This window comes from Euprymna scolopes, chromosome 21, assembly GCF_053919585.1.
Source record: "Euprymna scolopes isolate OS-2025 chromosome 21, ASM5391958v1, whole genome shotgun sequence".
Taxonomy (NCBI): Eukaryota; Metazoa; Mollusca; class Cephalopoda; order Sepiida; family Sepiolidae; genus Euprymna; species Euprymna scolopes.
In genome coordinates this window covers 124,125,622-124,153,262 of record NC_136502.1, presented here as the reverse complement: position 1 = coordinate 124,153,262, position 27,641 = coordinate 124,125,622, and the positions used below count along the sequence as shown (strand labels likewise).

Below are 27,641 nucleotides of genomic sequence, written 5' to 3'. Positions count from 1 at the left end.
CAAACAAACCGTGTGACGTGTTACCATTGGGCCACCACAACATACAGGGTAGACGTGTTTGAATTTATTTATTTAACTATAAAAACAGGCGTGCGCAATAAAAGTTAACTCTGCTGCTTCCATTTGACCTAATTAAGAAGGTCAAATAGAAGTCACGCAGCGTTTGGGTCTTTTTACCGAAATTTTACTGTTTTTTTCCCCCAACAGATGTTGGGGAGGGGAAAGCAGCTCCCGCCAATTGTCCAGATTGAATAGCAACTGTCTGATATTCAAGATTGATCAAAGCTGATTGCTTCTGGACGTTTTTCCTGGCGCAATGCCGACAATACGTCCGTTTGAGTTTAGTTTCACTTTATTTAAACTAAAAAGCCCAATCAACACGCGAGAAGCCAAAATAGTAATAATTTTGTAAAAGTTGACGTAAATAAATCTATACGCTACGTGCTTTCCTAATTCCTAGATATTATTATATAGGACCTATATAAACAGTTGTAAGCGATAGTAACAAACCCGGGACCGTGTGCAAGAAAAGCCTTTGCCAGACATACACGAATGGTCACACACAATTTGCCTTTTATATATATATATATATATATATATATATATATATATATGAAACACGCACACATATATACAACAGTAGAAGAACATTTTAGCCATTAGGCATCACGCATTTTATATATCACAACGTTAAAGAGACTCTGTTTATGAAGTGCCTTTAATGAGACTGTTCTTATCCAGGCATTTAAAATTGCCATAGAGTCTTAAAAATTCAGTATGTTATTGTTATGCATCTTATGACTAATTGTCATGATTTCAGGTTCAAATGAACAGCTACAGCAGAAATTGGAATACACCCTACTAAAGCCTGATTGTCACAGCTGATGAATTTCAAAATTGCAATCTGGACATGAGGAGACTTTAGAAGAACGATATGCAATAAAATTTCATTTTTAAACTTGGAAAAAAAAAATGCCACAGAAACGTATGGAATGCTTCAGACTGCTTTTGAACTATCTAGCATGAATTGAGCATCAGTTTTTGAGTGGCATAAGAGATTCCGGGAAGGCAGGAAGTCTGTAAGGAATGATGAAAAGTGTGGGAGGAGTAAGGAAGTCAAAACATGTGTTGATTGGCCAAATAAAGAATTTCATGGATAAGGACCGTCGTGTGTCTATAGAGACAATAAGTGCACAGTTTGATGTCAGTGTGGGAACTGTACACGTGGTTATTTGCAAGAAACTGAAGATGTGGAAGATTTGCCCAAAGTTTGTCCCAAGGGTGCTCAGAGAAGATCAGAAAGAAAGATGTTGTCATGGGCATCAATTCCTCACCCTCCCTATAGTGCAGACCTTGCTCCCTGTGACTTTTGGTTATTCCCTAAGCTCAAGGAAAAACTTAAAGGCTGTTGTTCTGAGACAATTGAGGCGATGAAAGAGGCTGTGACAAGGGTTATCGACACGCTCACACAAAAAGACTTCATGGGGCCCTCCAGAAGTTTTTGTGATGGTACAAGTGCATTACAGCTGGAGAAGATTACTTCGAAAGGGACTAGAATTTTATGTGTGTACTATCAATAGAAATGCCCATACGAAAAAGTCTGGAAACTTATTGAAGGCACCTTGTATATATTGGCCAACTATACAACACTATTTGAAGTCAGGAGTGAAGGTCAGTCAGGGTGAACTAGAATGATGCTTGAGGGACGTTTAAAAAATTGCGATTAAATCTGTTTTTTTTTTTTTTTTCAGTCACATTACTTTGAATCTAGCGACCAGGCCTTGCATGGATTCTCACACTTTTTCTCCGACCAATCGCTGGAAGAGAAAATGCACGCGGATAAACTAATGACGTATTTGAATAAGCGGAATGTTCCAATTAAGACACTAACTAAGGTAAGTAATAAAGTTGCTGTTTGAGATGAATAGAGTGAACAAAAATATTTTATGATTGAAAAGAAAAAAAAAAAAAGCAACTAATCCTAACTTTAACCATAACTCTAACCCTAACCCGAAGTACTGACCTGATTTTGCCTCAAGAAGTAAATTTGATTCTCGGTTGATGATAGACTTTTTTTTTATGGCATTCACTCTAGGTGGGTTGAACTTGTTTCCTCCGAAGGTGGAAGTCTCATGAGAATATCAAGTTCACAAGCAGTCTCAAGTTATAGATATATCCTTTTTTTTTTTTTGGACGAAGTAAAGAATAGATACCCCGTATTTGAACTTTCAACAAACTTTTACAGACATAAAAATAGACTTTATAGATATTTTATAATAATTTTTTAAAAATATATTTAACGAAAAGTTTTTTTTTTTTATCATTTTATTGTTGAATAAAATTTCAAAGTAATAAATGGTGAAAAAAAATATCTCGAAAAGAAAAAACACCTCGTCTTTTTTTTTTTTTTTTTAAATAAAACTTTAATTTTAAAATTTCGGTGTTTGAAAAACAGTCCATAATATATATTTCATTATAAAAGTTCTATTTTTGATTGATAAAAAGAATAAAACAGTTAATAAATAAAAAATAAAAAAACAACAGTCCATTAAGTTCAAATAAAAGACTGTTTGAATAAAACTTATAAAAAAAGGTTCATTCTATACGGTTTTGGCCATTTCTTTTTTGTGCGTTTTTAATACAATTCAATATTTATTTACAGTGCGATGTATGTCGGTGGTCAGTGAAGGAGAAATCCTTTTAGGCCGAGGCAATTTTTGGTTATCTTTCAGATGCAAGGTTCATTGTTTACTTGCGGTTTTAACGATGTAAGATTCCGTTGTACGGAAGACCAAATCGGCCAAAATGTCTATGATGTTTTTATTGGCGCTTTTCTTTGTATTTTTAATAACATTTTTTGGCACCATTTACAAGTTCTTTTTACAAATAATTTTTTTAATACTGTAATAGTAAAATAAAGATACATTTATTAATTATACGGAAAAAGTATCTCGTAATGTTTTCACACGAGATTTGTTTCCTGTTGATTTCTCTTTTTTTTTTAAATATTAAAATTGATTTACTATTTAAAGTGATTTTAACGCCTTTAACATGACGGAGTTTACAATGAAACCCAAATTACCGTTAAAATTAAAATAATCTTTATTAGAAATTTGTAACAAAATAACAAAATTATAAAACTATTAGATTAAAATTGAGAACTTTTAATTAAACAACGTGAACATTTTATAATGAGTGTTTTCATGAAATGTATTTTTAATAATAAAAAAAATAATAATCTTTATTAGAAATTTGTAACTGAAGTTAGAAATCAACAGGAAAAAAATCTCGTGTGAAAACATTACGAGATACTTTTTTCGTATAATTAATAAATGTAACTTTATTTTACTATTACAGTATTAAAAAATATTTGTAAAAAAAAAACTTGTAAATGGTGCAAAAAAATGTTATTAAAAATACGAAGAAAAGCGCCAATAAAAACATCGTAGACGTATATTATCATTTAAACAGTATATCAATTTAAATATTTAAATTCAGTAAATAAATTTAAATATTTAAATTATGGCCGATTTGGTCTTCCGTACAACGGAATCTTACATTGTTACAACCGCAAGTAAACAAGGAACCTTGCATCTGAAAGATAACCCATTTTTTTATGCATAATAAAATCACAAGTATAAACAATCGAGATAAAAAAAATATATTATTTTATTCACATATCTTTTTATAACTTTTATTTTTATAAAGATGAAATGTAGTATCACAAGATAGAAATCTTTTTATAATTTTTATTTAAAAAAAAAAAACTGTCTGTAAAAGTTTGTTGAAAGTTCAAATAAAGTTTATAATTTAATTGAAAAAAAAAACACCTCGTCTTTTTTTTTTTTTAAATCTTGCTCGCGAATATTCGTAAAAATGTAATATTTAAAAATATTATTTTGAAAATATATTAATTGTCGCTGAAGTTAATGTTTTAAAGAATAAATATTGAATTGTCTTAAAAACGCACACAGAACCCCCCAAAACACGGCACATAAAAATCAATCTTGGTCGCAAAAATCCGAAACAGAAAGAGACACACGTTTATTTAAATATCTTTTATTTAAATACGTTCGTTTTGTTACTTATTTAAAAAAAATGTTTTGTAAATATATACTTTTTCTTTTAAATCTTCAAAGGTTTTGTAAATATATTTTTAAAAAAATGCTGGTGAATATTCGAGCATGTTTGCTATTTGACGTGTTTAAAAACAACCGACGCCGTGTGCTTGTGCCAATGTCAAGGTCGAATCACCGGTGTTAGTTGAATTGTGCGCCTGGCACCGCCAGGCGGCGTCGTCTGCTACGGGGTATCTATTCTTTACTTCGTCCTTTTTTTTTTTTATTCAATTTTCACCCCAAACAAGGCACAGTGCCACTTTGAAGTAGTGGGGCTACTATCGGGGACATAAGTTGCAGGTCTATTATGAAGGGAGATGAGTAGCAAGATGTCTGTTCACATTATATTTGAACTTCTGCATGTCAGTACAGTTGGGAAAGCAGAATCCCGGAAGCAAGTTCCAAAGTCCAGCAGTTCTGTGGAAGAAACTATTGGAGTAGAAAGTTTTCTTACATCTAGGGATCTCTCTACTGTGAAGGGGTGGGATTCAGCTGCCTGTTGGGTTTGTTGGAGGTATTTGCGTCGAGGGGGTAGAAGTGTTTGTAGTTCATCAGAGCATTCACCATTAAAGTACTTGTAGAACAGGCAGAGGGATGCAACATTTCTTTTTCTTTTTTTTTTAGATGGGGGTCATCACTTATCAAGGCTCAGAAGCCACTTGGGGATAAGGGTTATTGTGTGTACAGTAATCAATGGGATAGTATCGTAGTAATAGTTAGTATCGGAGATTTGATAAAGTGTCATTACTTAGGGGGGCGGTTCATCAGGAATTTGTTTATGTTGGACTTGAAGACATCCAGGTTGTAGTCAGGTGGGAAACAGGCAGATGGAACAGAGTTCCACAGGCATGCAGGCCTAAGAAAGAAGCTTTGTTCATGGAATCTACATTTTGATTTAGGCACAGATAAAGAGTGGGGAAAATTATTGACAGTACGGGTGTTTTTCGAGAAAGACTGGCAAGGGGGGGACCAGAGATTGGAGCTCAGACGAGCACTTGCCATGAAAATAATGGAAAAACAAAGATAGGCTCGCAACGTCTCTTCTGTGGTAGAGAGGTTGCAGGGAAGAAAAAAGGGCATTCCCCACTAAGCTACAAAATCTATTTTGTACTCTGTCAAGGCAGGATAGGCTATTTTTAGCAGCTCCTGCCCAGATGTGGCAACAGTACTCCATCCTGGGACGTACTTGGCTTTTATACAGATAGAGAATTGCATCATTAGTGAGATATCTTCTGGAGCAGTAGAAGGATCCTACCATTTTCCCAGCGACCTTGGCAACAGATTGATGTACGTGTTCTATTTCAGATCAGGAGTAAAGGTCAAACACAGAAGCTTATCAAAACATGGGGCTTCCCCTAGACGAGAGCCATCCATTTCAATTGATGCCAGATTGGGATCAGAGCATTTATGATGTAAAGATAGGAGTTTGGTTTTAGCTGCATTAAAGGTAACCAGCCACCTCTTCCCCTATTCTACCACACGCTCAAGATCAGAGGAGAGAGAATCAGAAAGAACATTGTCATTTACGCTCTTTGATGTGTTGCCATTGATGGTCGTGTCATCAGCATAGATGTCAACGAATGATTTAAGTATGTGTTTTGGGAGATAATTGATGTAGATCAGGAAGAGAGTCGGGCCCAGGATGGACTCCTGAGGGACTCCAGCATTAATACTGTGGGCCTCTGATTTCTGCCCATCAACCACTACTCTTATGAACCTATCAGAGAGAAATGATTTAATCATTGAAAAAACATTTCCAGTTATACCGTAGCTGGAAATCTTGTGACGTAGGCCGTTATGCCATACCTTGTCGAAGGCCTTTGATATGTCAAGAGCAAATGCCCTAGAAAGGAAGCCTTTGTCGAGAGATTCACTAATCCTATGAGCTTTAACCATTAGCACATCTGCTGTAGATCTAGCAGAACGGAAACCATATTGCGTTTCACTAAGAAGGTTATTTCTGCTGAGGTGGTTGACTACTTCTCTATTTAATATGGATTCCAGCAACTTACTCATGACACACAGGAGACTTATTGGTCTGTACTGAGAGGGAGATGACTTATCACCTGAATTCTTAATTACAGGGCATACTGATGAGGTTTTCCAGGTTGTTGGAAAGCACTTCTCCTTAAGGCAATGCTTAAACAGTTTTGTAAGTATGGGGGCAAGTTCTGGTTGAAGCTTTTTTAACACTATAATTGAAATACTGTCAGTGCCAGTTGCTTTACTGGAATCAAGGTTTTTGATTAGCTTGGCGACCTCATGCACAGATAGTTGTGTGTTACTTAGTGTGTTGTGTGTTATAGGGGGAAATACGGAGAGTTGATGGCCTTTGTCGCATAGGGTAGAATTTGCTGCATAGTTCGTGGCAAATAGTTTGGCCTGGTCTGATGCTGACGAGATGATTTCTGGTCCATTGATAATGGTTGGGATAGAACGCATGCTTCTGTTCAAGATCCTATTTGTTATTTGTCAAAACTGGTGGGAACCAAGCCGCTGCTCAGCTACTTTGGATTTAACGAACTGAGCATATAGCTCTCTTGCATTTTTTATTACTCTTTTACAATGGTTGCTGGCGGTCCTGAAAGTAGCTTTAGTTTCAGTACATCTATTACGTTGGTAGTTATGGAAAAAGTGATTTCTGTGCACGATGGCAGCAGCACATTCAGGAAAGAACCATGGTTGGCTGTTAGGTTTTTGTTGGAATTTTTTGGATGGTATGAATCGGTCTATGCCTACATACATACTACATTCGGTCAGGTCTGATACTATAGAGGACACATCCTTTTTAAATATGGAATGGAGAGGTAGATCAGATATGAATGTACAGAAGCTATCTCAGTCAGCCATAGAGTATCGATATACAGTACGGTGGAGAGGTACATCTGAAGACTTATTACATTTCATTTTTATCTTAACTCATACAATGGAGTGGTCAGAGGATCCTAAAGGAGATAGAACGGAACATGAACATAGCTTGGGGGAAGTTGAGAGAAAAAGATCTAGAAGGCTTGCATACTGACTGGTAGTATTGGGCACACGGGTGGGCTCGCAAACAATCTGAGTGAGGTCATAGGCAACAGCAAAATCATGACAGAACCTCCCCTCATCATCTGTCTTATTTGAGTGAGTCAGCTATTCCACGTTCTGGACATTGAAGTCACCGCAAATATGAATGTTAGCCAAGGGATGAGCAGACAGGATGTAGTCAACTTTCTCAGATATACTCTTAAAGATTTCGTCGATGGGACAGAGGCTGAAGCCTGGTCAGTGGAGATGATTACATTAAGTTTTTGAAGTTGTTGCAGGAAGGTGACAACATCCTACATACAGTACCTGGTATTCTCAAATCGCCACCAAATTGCAAACATTACACGGATGCAAATGCATGCGAAATGACGTCATCGGTAAAGAAAAAAGACTTTAAAAAGGAGATCCCGTTAGAGATGTAGATGACGTTCGAGATCACGTTAGAAGTGTAGATGTTCAAAAGTATGATCACATTAGAGATGTCACAGCTATAACGAGGAGTCACATGAGGAGAATGAGGAAATAAATGTTGTTATTCAACAACAACAAAAAGTTGAAGTTCTTTTCTGTTCTTTTTCTCCTTTGCGGCTGAGGCTACAACGTGTTGGTTCCTGCGCAACGTTACACTAATATTACACTAATCTGATGATGTTTTGTTAAGTTTAATAAACAAGAGAAATAAAGACAACGTTACACTTACATCTGATGATGTTTTCTAAGTTTAATAAACAAGAGAAATAAAGAGAGAATAAGACAGAGAAAGAGATAGAGAAAATGAGAAATAGTGAAAGAGAGAGAGAGAGAGTGATAGATGCACAAGAAAATACAGTGAGAAAGAGTGAGAGTAAAAGATGGGTCACATGATGAGTTAATCGCAAATTAGAATAATTAAAATGTAAGAGAAAAGAAAAATTTATGAGAATATTTTGTTTAAAATCATTTTTAAAAAAAATATTTTTTGGGAATATTATGTGAGAATATTTTGTGAGAGCATTTTGTGAGAATATTTTGTGGGAATATTTTGGTGGAAGTATTTTGTGAGAATATTTTGTTAAAATATATTTTGTGAGAATATTTTGTTAAAATATATTTTGCGAGGATATTTTGTGAGAATATTTTGTGAGAATATTTTGTGAGAATATTTTCTGGGAATATTTTGTTAGTACAATTTTGTTAAAACATTTTTTTGAGAATATTCTGTGCGAATATTTTGGTGGAAATATTTTGTGAGAATATTTTGTGGGAATATTTTGTTAGTACAATTTTGTTAAAACATTTTGTGAGAATATTCTGTGGGAATATTTTGGTGGAAATATTTTGTGAGAATATTTTGTTAAAATATATTTTGTGAGAATATTTTGTTAAAATATATTTTGTGAGAATATTTTCTGGGAATATTTTGTTAGTACAATTTCGTTAAAATATTTTTTGAGAATATTCTGTGGGAATATTTTGGTGGAAATATTTTGTGAGAATATTTTGTTAAAATATTTTTTGTGAGAGCATTTTGTGGGAATATTTTGTGAGAATATTTTGTTAGTACATTTTGTTAAAACATTTTGTGAGAATATTCTGTGGGAATATTTTGGTGGAAATATTTTGGTGGAAATATTTTGTTAGAATATTTTGTTGTGAAAATATTTCATGGGAACAGCATCGAACAGGAGAAAAGCAATTCAATTTTCGAAACAGAATAGAAATTCCCATTAAAAAATGTCTAAAAATAATTCTGTCTTCGACACATAATCTGTTAAACATTATTTATCATCTCCTTTGCAAAGTAAATCCGTTATATGTTGACCGGAAGTGGATTTATTCTATTTTTAGATTTATTACGTACCATAAAAATTTTTCTGAACCATCAATATTTTTTACCATTCCAATCCTTGCAGATGTCAAATGACTAAATGTTCTCTTTTTCTGTTTTAGATAAGAAACATTTGTCAAAATTTTACGGACCAAAGTGTAAGTATTTGTCTGCTATTTTTAATTTTGTATGTTATATATTTGTTATATACCGTTGAAAGTTTAAAAGTGTCACCGACCTTTAAAACGTGTTAAATTTTTGCAACCATAAAATATGTTAAATTTTAAAAAACAAAAAAATATCTTAAATTAAAACAAACTTAAAAATATGTTCAATTGACACAAAACTTAAAAATATATTAGATTTAAACACACTTAAAAATATGTTAAATTTAAACACACTTAAAAATATGTTTAATCAAAACAAACTAAAAAATATATTAAATTTAAAAAAAAATTAAATATATGTTAAATTTAAAAAACCTAAAAGTATGTAAAATTTAAACAAACTTAAAAATATGCTAAATTTAAAAAAATTTAAAAATACGTTAAATTAAAAAAAAAATTAAAAATATTTTAAATTTAAACAAACTTTAAAATATGTTAAATTAAAACAAACTTAAAAATATGTTAAATTTAAAAAAAACTAAAAATATATTAAATTTAAACAAACTTAAAAATATATTAAATTTAAACAAACTTTAAAATATGTTAAATCAAAACAAACTTAAAATATATTAAATTTAAAAAACTTAAAAATATGTTAAATTTAAAAAAAACCAAAAAGATATTAAATTTAAACAAACTTAAAAATATGTTCAATTTTAAACTAACTTAAAAATATGTTCAATTTAAACAAACTTAAAATATATTAAATTTAAAAAACTTAAAAATATGTTAAATTTAAACAAACCTAAAAATATATTAAATTTAAACAAACTTAAAAAATATGTTAAATTAAAACAAACTTAAAAATATATTAAATTTAAACAAACCTAAAAATATGTTAACTTTAAAAAAACCTAAAAATATATTAAATTTAAAAAAAAATTAAAAATATGTTAAATTTAAACAAACTTAAAAATATGCTAAATTTTAAAAAATCTAAAAATACGTTAAATAAAAAAAACTCTAAAAATATATTAAATTTGAACAAACTTAAAAATATGTTAAATCAAAACAAACTTAAAAATATATTAAATTAAAAAAAAAACAAATAATATATTAAATTAAAAAAAACAAAAAATATATTAAATTTAAAAAACTTAAAAATATGTTAAATTTAAAAAACTTAAAAATATGCTAAATTTTAAAAAATTTAAAAATATGTTAAATCAAAAAAAAATTAAAAATATGTTAAATTTAAACAAACTTTAAAATATGTTAAATTAAAACAAACTTGAAAATATGTTAACTTAAACAAACCTAAAAATATTTTAAATTTAAACAAACCTAAAAATATTTTAAATTTAAACAAACCTAAAAATATATTATATTTAAACAAACCTTAAAATATTTTAAATTTAAACAAACATAAAAATATATTATATTTAAACAAACCTAAAAATATGTTAAATTTAAACAAACTTAAAAATATGTAAAATTTAAACAAACTTAAAAATTTAAACAACTATAAAAATATGTTGAATTAAAAAAACTTTAATATGTTAAATTTATAAAATTTTCAAAATGTATTAAACTTAAACAACCTTTACAAATATGTTAAGTTCAAACAGCTTTACAAATATGTTAAATTCAAACACTCTTAAAAATATGTTAAATTTAAACAATTTTTTGAGTGTATTACATTTTAACATCCCTAAAATGTGTTAAATTGAAAAAAATTATAAAATGGAATATTTCTGCAAACTTGTAAATGTGTTATACTGTATCAACTTTAAAATTTTTCATCTTTCACAAGTAAACTTAGAATGTTTGCAAAATTCATAAAATACTTGAAATAATTATTTTATACAACAAACATTTTATTCACAATTTTGTTATAAACAAATTGAGATTTATTCAGATTGATATATAAAAATTAATATTATAATATGTTAATATTTATATTAAAAAACATAATAAAAGAAAACCTATATAAAAAAACCTATAAAAACAATCAATAAAAAATGAGTAAAAATATTACTACAAAAATCAATAAGAAAAGAATAAAAATTTTAAAAAATCAATAAAGAAATCACTTTTAAATCATTTAAAAATCGATAAAATTGATGAAAAATCAATACAAATATCTATAAAAAGTCTATAAAAATAAATAAAAATCGAAGAAAATTAATAAAAAATCAATAAGGAAATCAATTAAAAAAATCAATAAAATCCAATAAAAGTAATTGTAAAATCAATCAAAAATCAATACAAAATACAAAAAGAAATTAAAATTAATAAAAATATAAGCACAAGTATAAAAAAAACAGTAAAAACTATATAATCGATAAAAATCAATAAAAAATAAACAGAGAAATTGATTTAAAAAATTCAATAGAAAATCAATAAAAAATCAATAAAAATTAATAAAATTCAATAAAAGAAAGTTAATAAAAATCAATAAAAATCAATAAAAACAATAAAAATTCAATAAAATCTCACTAAAAAAAGAAAAATTACTTAAAAAAAAACACAAAACAAGAAAATTTCAATAAACATCGATTTGAAAAATCAAGAACAAATCAAGAAAAAATCACTTTACTTCATCGATTTTATGTCAACAGATATGTTTACACGCATAATAATAAATGATAATAAATAATAATAAATAATAATAAATTAATGTTTCTAAAAATGGTTGGATCATTCATCTGCTCCAGAAAGTATTTTACCGACAAATACATCATTAAATTTATTTTTTGTTAATTTAAAATGCGATCCATATATAAATAAAAAATAATACCAACATATGAAATTCATGGAAAATAAAAAAATACAATTTATTATTGTTTTTCAGTTATGCAAATATATCACTGCCAATGGAGACTATAATAAGGTACGTCTGCTTCATTTATACACTTTGTATGAACTAGTGTATATATATTTTATATTTACTAGTGTATATATATATTTTATATTAAGTAGCGTATATATATTTTATATTAACTAGTTTATATATATTTTATATTAACTAGTGTATATATATTTTATATTAACTAGTTTATATGTATTTTATATAAACTAGTGTATATATATTTTATATTAACTAGTGTATATATATTTTATATTAACTAGTTTATATATATTTTATATTAACTACTTTATATATATTTTATATTAACTAGTGTACATATATTTTATATTAACTAGTTTATATGTATTTTATATTAACTAGTGTATATATATTTTATATTAACTAGTGTACATATATTTTATATTAACCAGTTTATATGTATTTTATATTAACTAGTTTATATATATCTTATATTAACTAGTTTATATGTATTTTATATTAACTAGTTTATATATATCTTATATTAACTAGTTTATATATATTTTATATTAACTAGTTTATATATATTTTATATTAACTAGTGTATATATATTTTATATTAACTAGTTTATATATATTGTATATAAACTAGTTTATATATTTTTTATATTAACTACTGTATATATATATTATATTAACAAGTTTATATAGATTTTATATTAACTAGTGTATATATATTATATAATCTAGTGTATATATATTATATTAACTAGTGTATATGTATTTTATATTAATTATTTTATATGTATTTTATATTAACTAGTGTATATATATTTTATATTAACTAGTGTACATATATTTTGTATTAACTAGTTTATATATATTTTATATTAACTAGTTTATATATATTTTATATTAACTAGTTTTTATATATTTTATATTAACTAGTGTATATATATTTTATATTAACTAGTTTATATATATTTTATATTAACTAGTTTTTATATATTTTATATAAACTAGTGTATATATATATTTTATATTAACTAGTATATATATATTTTATATAAACTAGTGTATATATATTTTATATTAACTAGTTTATATATATTTTATATTAACTAGTGTATATATATTTTATATTAACTAGTATATATATATTTTATATTAACTAGTTTATATATATTTCATATTAACTAGTTTTATTTTATATATACTAGTTTATACGTATTTTATATTAACTAGTGTATACGTATTTTATATTAACTAGTGTATATATATTTTATATTAACTAGTGTATATATATTTTATATTAACTAGTTAATATATATTTTATATTAACTATTTTATATATATTTTATATTAACTAGTGTATATATATTTTTTATTAACTAGTGTATATATATTTTATATTAACTAGTGTATATATATTTTATATTAACTAGTTTATATATATTTCATATTAACTAGTTTATATGTATTTTATATTAACTAGTGTATATATATTTTATATTAACTAGTGTATATATATTTTATATTAACTAGTGTATATATATTTTATATTAACTAGTGTATATATATTTTATATTAACTAGTGTATATATATTTTATATTAACTAGTTTATATATATTTCATATAAACTAGTTTTATTTTATATATACTAGTTTATACGTATTTTATATTAACTATTGTATTTATATTTTATATTAACTAGTGTATATATATTTTAAATTAACTAGTGTATATATATTTTATATTAACTAGTTTATATGTATTTTATATTAACTAGTGTATATATATTTTATATTAACTAGTGTATATATATTTTATATAAACTTGTTTATATGTATTTTATATTAACTAGTATATATATTTTATATTAACTAGTTTATATGTATTTTATATTAACTAGCGTACATATATTTTATATTAACTAGTTTATATGTATTTTATATTAACTAGCGTACATATATTTTATATTAACTAGTTTATATGTATTTTATATTAACTAGTGTACATATATTTTATATTAACTAGTTTATATGTATTTTATATTAACTAGTGTATATATATTTTATATTAACTAGTTTATATGTATTTTATATTAACTAGTGTTTATATATTTTATATTAACTAGTGTACATATATTTTATATTAACTAGTGTATATATATTTTATATTAACTAGTGTATATATATATTATATTAACTAGTTTATATGTATTTTATATTAACTAGTGTATATATATTTTATATTAACTAGTGTACATATATTTTATATTAACTAGTTTATATGTATTTTATATTAACTAGTGAACATATATTTTATATTAACTAGTGTATATGTATTTTATATTAATTAGTTTTTATATATTTTATATTAACTAGTGTATATAAATTTCATATTAACTTGTTTATATGTATTTTATATTAACTAGTTTATATGTATTTTATATTAACTAGTGTATATATATTTTATATTAACTAGTTTATATGTATTTTATAATAACTAGTGTATATATATTTTATATTAACTAGTTTATATTTATTTTATATTAACTAGTGTACATGTATTTTATATTAACTAGTTTATATATATTTTATATTAACTAGTGTATATATATTTTATATTAACTAGTGTATATATATTTTATATTAACTAGTTTATATGTATTTTATATTAACTAGTTTTTATATATTTTATATTAACTTGTTTATATGTATTTTATATTAACTAGTGTATACATATTTTATATTAACTAGTTTATATGTATTTTATATTAACTAGTGTATATATATTTTATATTAACTAGTGTATATATATTTTATATTAACTAGTTTATATGTATTTTATATTAACTAGTTTATATATATTTTATATTAACTAGTTTTTATATATTTTATATTAACTAGTGTATATATATTTTATATTAACTAGTTTATATGTATTTTATATTAACTAGTTTTTATATATTTTATATTAACTAGTTTATATATATTTTATAATAACTAGTGTATATATATTTATATTAACTAGTGTATATATATTTTATATTAACTAGTGTATATATATATTATATTAACTAGTGTATATATATTTTATATTAACTAGTTTATATATATTTTATATTAACTAGTTTTTATATATTTTATATTAACTAGTGTATATATATTTTATATTAATTAGTGTATATATATTTTATATTAACTAGTTTATATATTTTTTATATTAACTAGTGTATATATATTTTATATTTACTAGTTTATATATATTTTATATTAACTAGTTTTTATATATTTTATATTAACTAGTTTATATATATTTTATATTAATTAGTTTATATGTATTTTATATTAACTAGTGTATATATATTTTATATTAACTAGTTTATATATATTTTATATTAACTAGTGTACATATATTTTATATTAACTAGTTTATATGTATTTCATATTAACTAGTTTTTATATATTTTATATTAATTAGTGTATATATATTTTATATTAACTAGTTTATATGTATTTTATAGTAACTAGTTTTTGTATATTTTATATTAACTAGTTTATATATATTTTATATTAACTAGTGTATATATATTTTATATTAACTAGTGTATATATATTTTATATTAACTAGTGTATATATATTTTATATTAACTAGTTTATATATATTTTTTATTAACTAGTTTTTATATATTTTATATTAACTAGTGTATATATATTTTATATTAACTAGTGTATATATATTTTATATTTACTAGTTTATATATATTTTATATTAACTAGTTTTTATATATTTTATATTAACTAGTTTATATATATTTTATATTAACTAGTTTATTTGTATTTTATATTAACTAGTGTATATATATTTTATATTAACTAGTTTATATATATTTTATATTAACTAGTGTACATATATTTTATATTAACTAGTGTATATATATTTCATATTAACTTGTTTATATGTATTTTATATTAACTAGTTTATATGTATTTTATATTAACTAGTTTATATATATTTTATATTAACTAGTTTAAATATATTTTATATTAACTAGTTTATATATATTTTATAATAACTAGTGTATATATATTTTATATTAACTAGTTTATATTTATTTTATATTAACTAGTGTACATATATTTTATATTAACTAGTGTATATATATTTTATATTAACTAGTTTTTATATATTTTATATTAACTAGTTTATATATATTTTATATTAACTAGTTTATATATATTTTATATTAACTAGTTTATATATATTTTATATTAACTAGTTTATATATATTTTATAATAACTAGTGTATATATATTTTATATTAACTAGTGTACATATATTTTATATTAACTAGTGTACATATACTTTATATTAACTAGTTTTTATATATTTTATATTAACTAGTTTTTATATATTTTATATTAACTAGTTTTTATATATTTTATAGTAACTAGTTTTTATATATTTTATATTAACTAGTGTACATATATTTTATATTAACTAGTGTACATATATTTTATATTAACTAATGTATATGTATTTTATTTTACATAGCGTATGTATATTTTATATTAACTAGTGTATATATATTTTGTATTAACTAGTGTATATGTATTTTATATGAACTAGTTTATATGTATTTTATATTAACTAGTGTATATATATTTTATATGAACTAGTTTATATGTATTTTATATTAACTAGTGTATATATATTTTATAATCACTCCTAAAATATTGATTGTATATAATTGCTTCATGAGTTTCGCATAACTTTTAATAAAAATATGTTAAAATATGTTAAAATATATAGAATATGTTGTAAAACAAATATATAGTAATTATAGTCACTTGAAAAAACAAAAATCTTATAATAAAAGTCACTTTAAAAACTTAACTTTTATCATTAAAGTCATTTAAAAAAACGAAAATTTTATGATTACATCATTTGATAAAATGAAAATTTTATTATTAAAGTGACTTGAAAAAAGAAAATATTTTAACTTGAATTAACGCGAACTAGTGTGTCAACTCAATTATTCCATTGTATATAATGCTGACACAACATATAAGTATTAAATCAAAACTATAATTTTTTAATAGGTTTGGTTCGGTGTTTTTGTTTTACGGCATATCAACCCTTTCAGGTTATTTAATGCCGAATCCAAAGATTTTGAAAAAAAAATTTTTAATAGAATATATTTGTTGTTTTCAAGTCGGTTTCTATTTAACCCATAGTTGGGACCCTAACAGGTACTACCACTCCAGGTCAGAGTGGACCTGGGAGCAATGGCAATTAAAGGGTGGCTCCACACTCCCCAAAGCCCGCAAGCTGCGGCTTCACCACTGGATATAGTTTAAGGTCATATTTTTTAATAGGAGGCATCTAAATTATAATTAATACTGTCTATATCGGCACTTCATGTCCACAAATCTCCAGAGGACGCCCAGAAGACTACATGATGGCCCATTTTTCTTGATTTCCTTGTACAGCTATACCTGTAAGCGGCCCAGATTGGTCTCTAGCAATTTTTATTTGTTATCGTGTGTATCATGTTATTGGCAATAAACTCCCATATTTAACTGCAGTTTATCTAGTAGTTTTCTAATCGGGAGAAACATTCTTAAACAATCAGCTAAAAATATGAATCGGGTAAGGTTTATTAAGAATTAAAGAGAGAGAGAGAGAGAGAGAGAGAGAGAGAGAGAGAGAGAGAGAGGGATGATCACCGAATTCCCACCAACACTTTCATGGACGACTATCCGTGAGGGATTCTATATCTTAGATGGGAAAGAAAGAAAGAAACAAAAAATATCAGAATCTGATGAAGATTTATTTTATCAGTCGAAAAGTTGCTAATCTTTGACTGAGGTCATCAGGTCATCAGGTCATCAGGTCATCAGGTCATCAGGTCATCAGGTCTAAGCGTAACCTTAAGACTCATATTACATTGTTTCGTTCTCTCCATGCCACGCATGTCCTCAACACTCACTGGACAGATTTTACTTCCATACACCATCACACTGTGTCCACATGCCTGATTGACTCTTTCTTTGATCAGCAATGATAACTCTATGCTAGTTAATAATGACAAACGTTCCCTGAATTTACTTCATTCACTCTTAACTCCTGCAACCACACAAGCACCTGATCCAGCCTGTGCTCCAGTGGTATCATCAAGGTAAGAAAACTTCTGGACAACTTTGATTGCTTTTCCGTCCAAATATACTTTGTCCACATCTGACTTTTAATTCATTTTCATTGTTTTACACTCTTTGTACACAAACTAGTTGTCCCATCTCAGTCTAGCATTTCTTGTGTAACCAATTTTTATAATTATGACAAAAAATTGAATTGTGTGTTGATTTAAAAAAAAAATGATTTATTATTATTTTTTTTTTTTTAGTTTGACACACTGGCCTTGACAGCAATTGAAAATGCTCTTGAATTTGAGATTCTTGTCTACAACAGTTTGGTAGCCATTGTTAAGGCAGCAACTGATCCGCAGGTATGTTTGTTGTTTATTTATTTTTACCTGTGCATATTCGTGATGGAACGATTCCAATATTTTTTGTGATTCCAATACAATTACCGATTCCAATTCTTTATAAGGTTTTAAATGTTGAACAATAGAGGTTTTTTTTTCCGATTCTTTATAAATCTCTAAATATTTAGCTATGAAGTTGCTATTTTCCCCCGATTACCATAAAACGCGTTTAATGTGCACATATTTTCTCAAGCGTAAAAACACACTTGTGGATGGAGTGATCAATAGATTTTAGTTTTACTGGTATTTTAAAATCAATAAAAGATTTATTATTTTATTATTACTACTAGTAGCGGAAGATTTTGCTTTAAACAAAATTAAATAAAAAAGACAATTAAAAGAATCGTTTTTGGCATCGGAGAATAAACATAATTTACTGATTCTGATTAATCATCCCACAATAGTGCATATGTAATTGTTCTATCCCGTAAGGACCATGTGCTCCATTGTCTAGAGTGTTTTAAGTCTTACGACAGAAAGTATAAACACTTCTCCAAAATTAAAACTCTGAAGACATTTTGTCGTTGAATCAACAGGTTTATTAAAATAAAAATGAAGAAGGTAAAAACTGAAAATAGAAAGAAAGAATAAAATAGAATTAGCGTGAAGTTCAGTATGGAAGGAGGAAGCAGAAAGTGCTTAAAAATATGTCGAAATTGAATAAGTCCAAAATACTAACGAAATAGAAAGTAAGAAATTAATCAAAGTCCCAATGTAGAAACGAGATAAAAGAAAAATTTACAGCGGAGGTCTGATGTGGAGGAGAGAAAGGTGGAGGCAATAGCAGTTAAACCCTTGAGGCTGTCAACTCATGGAAAAACGAGAAAGGTCATCCCCGGTGTTAGCGGTGAAGGGTCACAAGTTGTCCCCTCCAAATAAAGGGGAGGGTGAGGGGCAATAAAGAAAGACTGAGTCATGGCAGTAATAATATGCTAATTCACCTCACATTTGAAGATTCTTTCATTCGCAAAAAATATGGATGCTGATTAATCCTACCTTGCTAAAGTAAACGATTCCAACTAAACCCATTTAAAAATAAATTGTTGCCAAATCAAACTATGTGACCCCATCAACAATTTAAAGCCCCCCCCCCCTAAAAAAACAAAAACAAAAGTAGAAAAATAACTTTTTCTACAAAAAAAACGTTGCAAACCTGTCTCTGTTCTATCGTTATTTTCATGGCAAATGCTCGTTTGAACTTTAATCTATAGTCCCCTCCTCCGTGCCAAACTTTCACAAAAAGCATGCATCTAGCCACAACCACTGTCAACAATTTCATCCATTATCTATCCACACCTAAATCTAAATGCAAATTCCATGAACAAAGTTTCTTTCCTATAACTGCCAACCTATTGAACTCTATTCTGCTGGCCTGCTTTCATTTATATCAATTTGAAACCATACGTATTAATAAACTTAAAACGTTGTTTATGACTGTTTGGTACAAGAGAAACAATCCCATAATGGCGGCCCACGGCCACGAATTCAGAATAACGACGTGTGAGCAAGAAAATTCAATACTGCCCCACATTCTTATTGCATGATCAATATAGAAATATTTAACTTGGAAAAACAAAGCAGCAATTGTGTAGAATTTCCAACAGAGAAAATAGTAGTCAAGAAATAATTGTAATTTGTAATTAACTGAATAAATAATTATTTTTATGGCAAGTGCTTGACTGAACTTCAATCTATGCCTCCAACCCCTGCAAAATATTTAAGGCAAGAGACATGGTCGTCTTCAAGTCCAATGTAAACAAATTCTTGTTAAGACACCCCTTAAATAATCAAATTATAACCAATTTCCACCACTACTGATCATTACATTGTTGTCTTGGTGACCATCGTACACTCATTAACCCTTATCCTTGAGTGGCCTTTAAGACTTGATAAGTGGTGACTTCTTTATATAAAAGAAAACAAAAAAAAAACGTTATTTGTTGACTATTTGTTTCTCTTTCGGAAATTCTATTGCCATCAAAGCCATTAACCTTGCGTTAGTCACCTGGGTGTTTCAAACATGGTTAGTCGCATGGGGTGTTTATACATTCCAATACAAAAATGTTCATAATGTTATTATTTCGTAAAATATAGTTATCCTGCTGGTTCTTAAGTAAGACACTTTATCAAATCTCCAATACCAACTATTACTACGATATTATCCCACAAAATAACCTTTATCCCCGAGTGGCTTCCAGGCCTTGATAAGTGGGGATCCCCATGTAAAAAAAAAAAATAGTTATCCTGCTGATTCAGGATATATCTACATTCCCTGTTGAACGGTTTGAATCACTTGTATCTTGTTGATATTAAAATAAAATGATTTCAATAAAATAAAATATAAAACTAAAAATTTAAGATATTACATTAGCTAAGCTCATTGTTGACTGAAAGAGTAATACATCTCTATATAAATAAAATGAACTCATTTTTTCCCATCTGATTTTGACATTAATAGGAATAAAAATCAAGATATTTCATGCAAATATAATATGCACAAACGGCAGAACAATATCTGAGGTGTGTTATAGGCTTATTATTTCTCAAATTCCTCGATAATCTTAGATTTCTATACTTTTTCTGCTGAGAAGTCACGACCAATGGAAGTGGTAAAATATTTTCTCTCTAATAAATTCCTCCTCCCCCTGCCACCACTTAACACCGTTTGGGGATCGTTCACAAGGAACAGTTGAGAAGAGAACACCGGTTTGGCTTCGTAGTTCTTTCATGTGAAGTTATTTAAAATCACTAAACTAAGCTGCAGTGCTCTGTGGCGTAGTGGTTAGCGTGCTGGAGAATTCACATTATATTTTCACGTTCGCGCCGACCTACCGTAGTCGTTTTTTTTTTTTTTTTTTTTTTCCTAAACAACTGGAATGGACTTTTCTTGGTGGCCGAACTGTTAACGTTGCAGATGTTTTTTTTGTTTTTTTTTTCACACTTTATTTTCCTACTTTTACTCATGACTCCGGGTTTGACAGTAAACTAATGATACATAATATGCACTTATATCTACAATTTTTCATTCCCATTGAAAAAAATACAAAAATACATAAATCATAAAATCATACCTATGTTAGTCAGCTAGGGTTACAGAACACCCACGAAGGGAAACCATGTGTGCTACCCCCTCATGGAGTCAGGAGAATACTGGAGAAGAAGAAAAGACATAAGTCGTCAACTAAGAATTATGAGCACTTAAGCAAAATTTGGGTGACAAAACACCCGATTGGACTAATGCAGGGTTAAGAAGCGATGCTGAAAGAATGAGAGCCACTCTTTCTCTCGGCTCAAACTGTCTGAGTATTAGGTTGGTTGGTTGTTTTTGTTTTACGGCATATCAACCCTTTTCAGATTATTTAATGCCGAATCTAGTTATTTTGAGGAACGATTTTTAACGGAGTATATTTCTTTTTTTTTTTTTTAAGTCAGATTCTATTTAACCCATAGTTGGGACCCTAACAGGTACTACCACTCCGGGTCAGAGTGGACCTGGGAGCAATGCCAACTAAAAGGTGGCTTCACACTCCCCAAGGCCCGCAAGGTGGGGCCTCACCATCGGATATAGTTTTAGGTCATATCCAGGACATGAGTATCAGGTTCTTTCGTTTGTCTCCTATGTTTATTAATGTTTATGAGTGATAAGATTTTGAATTTTTTATTTTTTTTACTCATGTTCACCCAACACAAGGTATATCAGAACTGTTTTTCGCAATTAATTATTTTTCTACCTTCTTGTTTTTCGTAATTTTTGGATATGTTACTATTTGTGACATGACAATTACGTAGGTACCACTTGTTTTACTTGAAATTTAATATATATTTTTTTAATTATATAAGTTTAGAAGCACCAAATTTTCCCAGAAAAGAGGTTTTAGCGAGTTTTTTTGTTGTAAGTATGGCTATAGTAGAAAAGTGATAATCTATTGATGGCGACCCACGGCCACGAATTTAGAATAGCGACGTGTGAACAAGAAAATTCAATATTGCTTAATATATCTTAACAGATGTGTTACTTTTACTTTTGTGTTGATCCTTAGTTTTAGGATTTTCCTTTACGGTATATAAAGTAGGGGAGATAATTCACATAATTCATATCTGAATTATCTCCCTTGTTGCCTTGAGCTTTTTAATAATATTCAAGTATCTTTTCAATCGTTGTAGCTGTCACATGACTCATTTTTTTTTGTATTTATACACAATCTCTTTTGTAATTAAGTTGAAAATTTTAGAAAACCAAAAAAATCTTATACAATTTTTATCCTGCATAAATAAAACGGTAGATGTATCCGAATGTGTGTGCGTGTGCGTGTGTGTGAAAATATTTAACCGATAAACTTTTAAACTACTGATCACATAACACAAAATAGTAATCATACACCAAGTATGGTTTATAACGAGTTAAATCTTTGTTTGGATGAATGAATAACGCATACAGACATATATTGGCAAATTAAAATGTAAAATGTTCTTTTCAATTTGCAGACATATTTCTATTACTTTTGCACATGTGCAAATTCATTCGTAGTTTTATGTGGTTTAATTTTAAATCTTTCTTATCTGTCTGTTGATAGCTCAAATAGTAGGCAACATGGTTGGAGTGCTAAATGTTTTAGTTTCGATTCTAGTTAATGCTACCAAAATCTTTTTTTTTTTTAAGTTTTGAAATCACTACTACATATTAGGTACAATATAATAATATATTATTATATGCGTCCCAGAGACTTTTTAAGGTCAGGATTATTGACCTGTCATTAATGACTTTTCCTTCAAATTCCGTATGAACTTCTGTGATGTTGACTCTAATCAAGAATTGAATCCAATATCAGAAGGCATTTTAGGAGAGGTAATTGTTTTACTTTCCTAATAAAATATAGCACCAAAGAACAACAAACTTCTTTTTAACAACGACAAATATTTTATTTATAGCAGGAACTGGCAGGTGGGACTGCGAAAAAGGAAGACGGAAAAGAAAGTTTTTTTGAGGTCGTTGTCGGTCATTCAGTACTGTGTCGTCCCCAGCTAATAGCAGTTCTCTCCAGTAGAGGCCGTCAATGCTAAAGATGTCCGGTGGACAGGGGACGAGAGAGGATAGATGTTGCTAGGCTGAAGGTCCGGTTTTGACTGACTGATGTTCCCTCAAGACTTTTTAGGGAGCAGATGAATCAATGCACCCTGTTATCTGATAGGTCACCCTGTGGCCGAAGAACTCAGGGGGGGGGCATTGATTCACCAGAGAAAATAGTTCTCTGTGACTACTACAGTATCATACCAATCCCTTCAAATGGCTGTAATTAATCCGATCTTTAAACAGAGCTGAACCCGAATTCCAGTTCCTGCTGAAGATAAAGAACTATTATTACCTTTCGAGGTGTTACCAGCTATTTGCAGAGGAAAAATAGGCATTTCGTTTTTTTGCAACGAAGAACGAATAAAATTTGTGCCGAATTTTAGAAGTATGCTTTGTTGTAATTGTTAATTTTTTGTCATTATCTTGCAACAAAAACAGGTAAGAAGAAATATCTCACACTACAATGCTGCATTTCAATTTCTTGTTCTCTGCCAGTGGAGGAGAAATCCTTCACGACTGAGACAATTTTTATTTTTGTTCCTTTTCTCCACGTTAAAAAACGACCCTGGTGTCTAACTCTGCCCCGTGGGGAGGCATTGTAAATCGGTACAATAGACTACAAACCTCCAAGTCCAAGTGACAATACACCTTGTTTAAAGCGAAAAAGAGCAAACAAAAAAAAAATTAAAAAACGAAAAAACAAAACAACAACAACAAGAACAACAACAAAAAGAAAAAAACGAAAAAACAAAAAACAAAAAAAACAACAACAAAAACAACAACAACAAAAACTACAACAAAAGCAACAACAAAAAGAAAAAAAACCCTAATAAGATTAAAAAAAGATAAAAGTCTTCATTAAAGTTTATTATTTCTTTCTTTTTTTTGCAGTTGAAGCATTTCATCGAGCATGAATATTTGGATGAACAGGTCGAGTCTATTAAAGAGCTGCGGGATTACAAGACTCAACTGAAAAACATTGACATCGATAAAGTTGGCTTGCTTCTGTTTGACCGATGGCTTATGGATCGAAAAAGCTCTTAACTATATATTTAACAACCAACTGTCTTTTCGTTTACCCTCTCTCTCTCTCGAACTCAATAAAAAAAAAAAAATCCCCAACTTTTAAGGTACCAAATGGGAGACATTAATTATCAAAGTAAAAAAATAGGGTGCTTATTTAGAATTGCACTTATAATGAAACTCTTAGGTGAGAAAATGCAGAGAAGTTTTTATGATGTACGTATCCGTCACGGAATGAAGATGGCATATTCCACAAATTACGTAATTTGATCAAGTAGTTTTTTTTTATTTAACAAAACCAAATTGCTCGATGCGAGAGAATCCAGTCACTATATTTGATTGAATTCAAAATCCATCCCTGGTTACCTCCCCTTTAACAGCCAGAGTCAAGGCCTCATTAATGCTTGCTAAAAATATTTAATCGCTAAAAATCGTAAAATTTGATTGCCTTAAAAAAAACAAAAAAAAAACAACGTGATCAATTTTTGTGATTTTTTGAAAATAATATCTTCATGTCGTGACGAGTAGGTACATTATAAAGGGTTTTCTCTTTGTTTTTCTAAGTGCAAATCTAAACGAACACTGAAAGTTGTTACCAAAAATAGCATGGTTGCTTTTGCTTTCTCGTCTATTTTTTTTGTACATTTTTTTTTTTCTTTAATATATAAACTTATTTGAAATCTTGGCTTGGCTGCTTTGTTTTTAATTTGCCTTTGCATTCTTTTTGAAGTTTATAGCGAACTAGACATAGTACGAACCCTTTGTATTTTATTATGAGTTAACGACTTCCGGTTTTGGCATGCGCCAGAAGTAAACAATGTGAGTTAATTTGAAAATTCCGCTAGAAGTCAAAGCATAAGAATATCCGTTAACTGGCTTGTACAGAAATAATTTATATTCAAAGTAAAATATATTTTTTTAAAATATAATAAATGAGAATATCCGTAAACTGACTTTGGCGGAGTTGTACAACCCCCCCCCCCCTGCGTAATTTGCATATTGATAGGTTTTTGAAATCTTTCCACTGGATTATTATTGATTATACACTAATCAACCAGATTATTAAAAAAGAAAATTTAAAAGAAAATCATTATTTCGACATTTGAAAGGGGTGCTCACTTTTTAGTTACAACGTTCTAGTAAATCAGTCACCCATTTTGTAACCAATAAAAATGCGGGTATATCAAAACCATAGGAAGTAAAAATGACATGAGCTTACCGCATTTTTTTTGTGGGGCGGTAATCCCTGGTAACTGGGTTGTACTCAAAATACACTGACCTGCCTTGTAACCCCTTGCTGCATGCAGGTGCACATGTTGTCAATGGAAATCAATGGGTTTAAAACCTGTCAGCCTTAACCCTTCGACATCTGTGCACTTAACTTAGTACACAAACCAGTTGTGTTCAACTCGTACCTCGTTAACCACATTACTGACACATAATAAAATTGTACAATCCCTTCTGCGATTCAGCCATAGCCTATACGCACAAACTTAACTCTATGCCTATGGTTTTGATATTTATTTATTGGTTACAAAATGGGTGACTGATTTACTAGAACGTTGTAACTAAAAAGTGAGCACCCCTTTCAAATGTCGAAATAATGATTTTCTTTTAAATTTTCTTTATTAATAATCTGGTTAATTAGTGTATAATCAATAATAATCCAGTGGAAAGATTTCAAAAACCTATCAATATGCAAATTACGCCAAAGTCAGTTTACGGATATTCTCATTGTACAATCCCTTCTGCGATTCAGCCATAGCCTATACGCACAAACTTAACTCTATGCCTGACGTGTCCACCACGTTTCAATGATAATTATCCAACAGTCTTTTTATCACTGAGCACATCGAGATATGATATGCAAAATTGTATATAACTCTGACCCCCCCCTTCTTGGCAATGCCCCAATTTAGGCTGTGATAGCACTCTTCAGTTCAGTTCAGGAAGAGTTTGGAAACTGAGTGCTTCTGCATTTACCGACCCACAATTTCCACGAAGTTGGCTCGCTTGGTAGCTGACGGAAATAACCGGAAAAGATCTGCCGAGTGTTCCTCAATTTTTAATGAACACACTATCTGTTTTTCGCTAATATGAATTTATGAAAGCTACTTTTTATAAATTGAAAAAAAAATAATTTTAATCATGCAGGTTAGAGTTAGGGTTTAGGGCTTAGGGTTAGGGTTTAGAGTTAGCTTAGATACATGTCTGTAATTTTATTTATTGCATTTCCATTTTTTTCCTATTTATCATTATAATTTTCTCGTAGCGGTTTAATGTTTCACAATTGGCCATTTCTGATTATTTCCATCAGCGGAACACACACACGTGTATATATTTTGTGCCAGTGATGAAAGTAAGACTGGACAAACACATTCCGAACAACCAGCCACATATTATTGAACGATGATAAAGAGTGTTGGACATTCATGGCTGAAACTTGGTGGACAAGTCAAGCATAGACTGAAGTTTATTTGTACCAACTATGGTTGGAGTGAAAAAATAGTTTGTGTATTTTATTAATGATCTCATGAGTGACACCTCTTTTTATGGGGTGGGGATAAGGTCAGCCTGTATCTTCTTAAAGCCTTTAAAAAAATTTTTTTTAAAAGGATAGATTAGTTTGTGAATCAATAATTTTGTAAAGTAGGTGTTAATTGAACGTAAATATATTGCAGATGAAATTTAACTTAGTCTCGCATTTTTAATTAAGTTTCACACTTAAGTGCCAGTGTAATGTGGCCACTACACTTGAACCGTGTTCTGTTCGTAAAACTTCAAACCTCTCTCAGGTCCCCATGCTGTCTGGTACAGCCACAAAGGAATAAACAAACAAAAATAAATAAATCCGACTCAGCTTTTCTTTTTCTGTTTTAGCAAAAGGCATTTATAGCCATTACTTTCCAAACAATGCTTCTTTTTTTTTTTTTCTAACTGTTCATTTTGTCTGCCATGAGATTGACAAAACCGATCGTCTCGATGTCAGCTTAAAAGTTTCTCATTGTCACCATAGAGTCACATGTCCACTTCACCTGGTACACATTTTTCTTCTCCTTCTCATGTTGGCCATAGCCAGCAATTTCTTGCCTCAGACTTT

At 28.4% G+C, this 27,641-nt stretch overlaps 1 protein-coding gene across 1 annotated transcript in view; it reads left to right on the top strand.

The window, feature by feature from the left end:
• Positions 1–25,226, top strand: part of LOC145242702 (soma ferritin-like) — a 58,908-nt gene extending 33,682 nt beyond the window's left edge. Inside the window, exons 3-7 of the mRNA XM_080105834.1 lie at positions 1,752–1,895; positions 9,078–9,113; positions 11,917–11,955; positions 18,307–18,408; positions 24,410–25,226. Of these exons, the coding sequence (XP_079961960.1) occupies positions 1,752–1,895; positions 9,078–9,113; positions 11,917–11,955; positions 18,307–18,408; positions 24,410–24,562 (474 nt within the window). The 3' untranslated portion in view covers positions 24,563–25,226. The remainder of the gene's footprint in view (positions 1–1,751; positions 1,896–9,077; positions 9,114–11,916; positions 11,956–18,306; positions 18,409–24,409) is intronic.
• Positions 25,227–27,641: the final 2,415 nt, after the last annotated feature.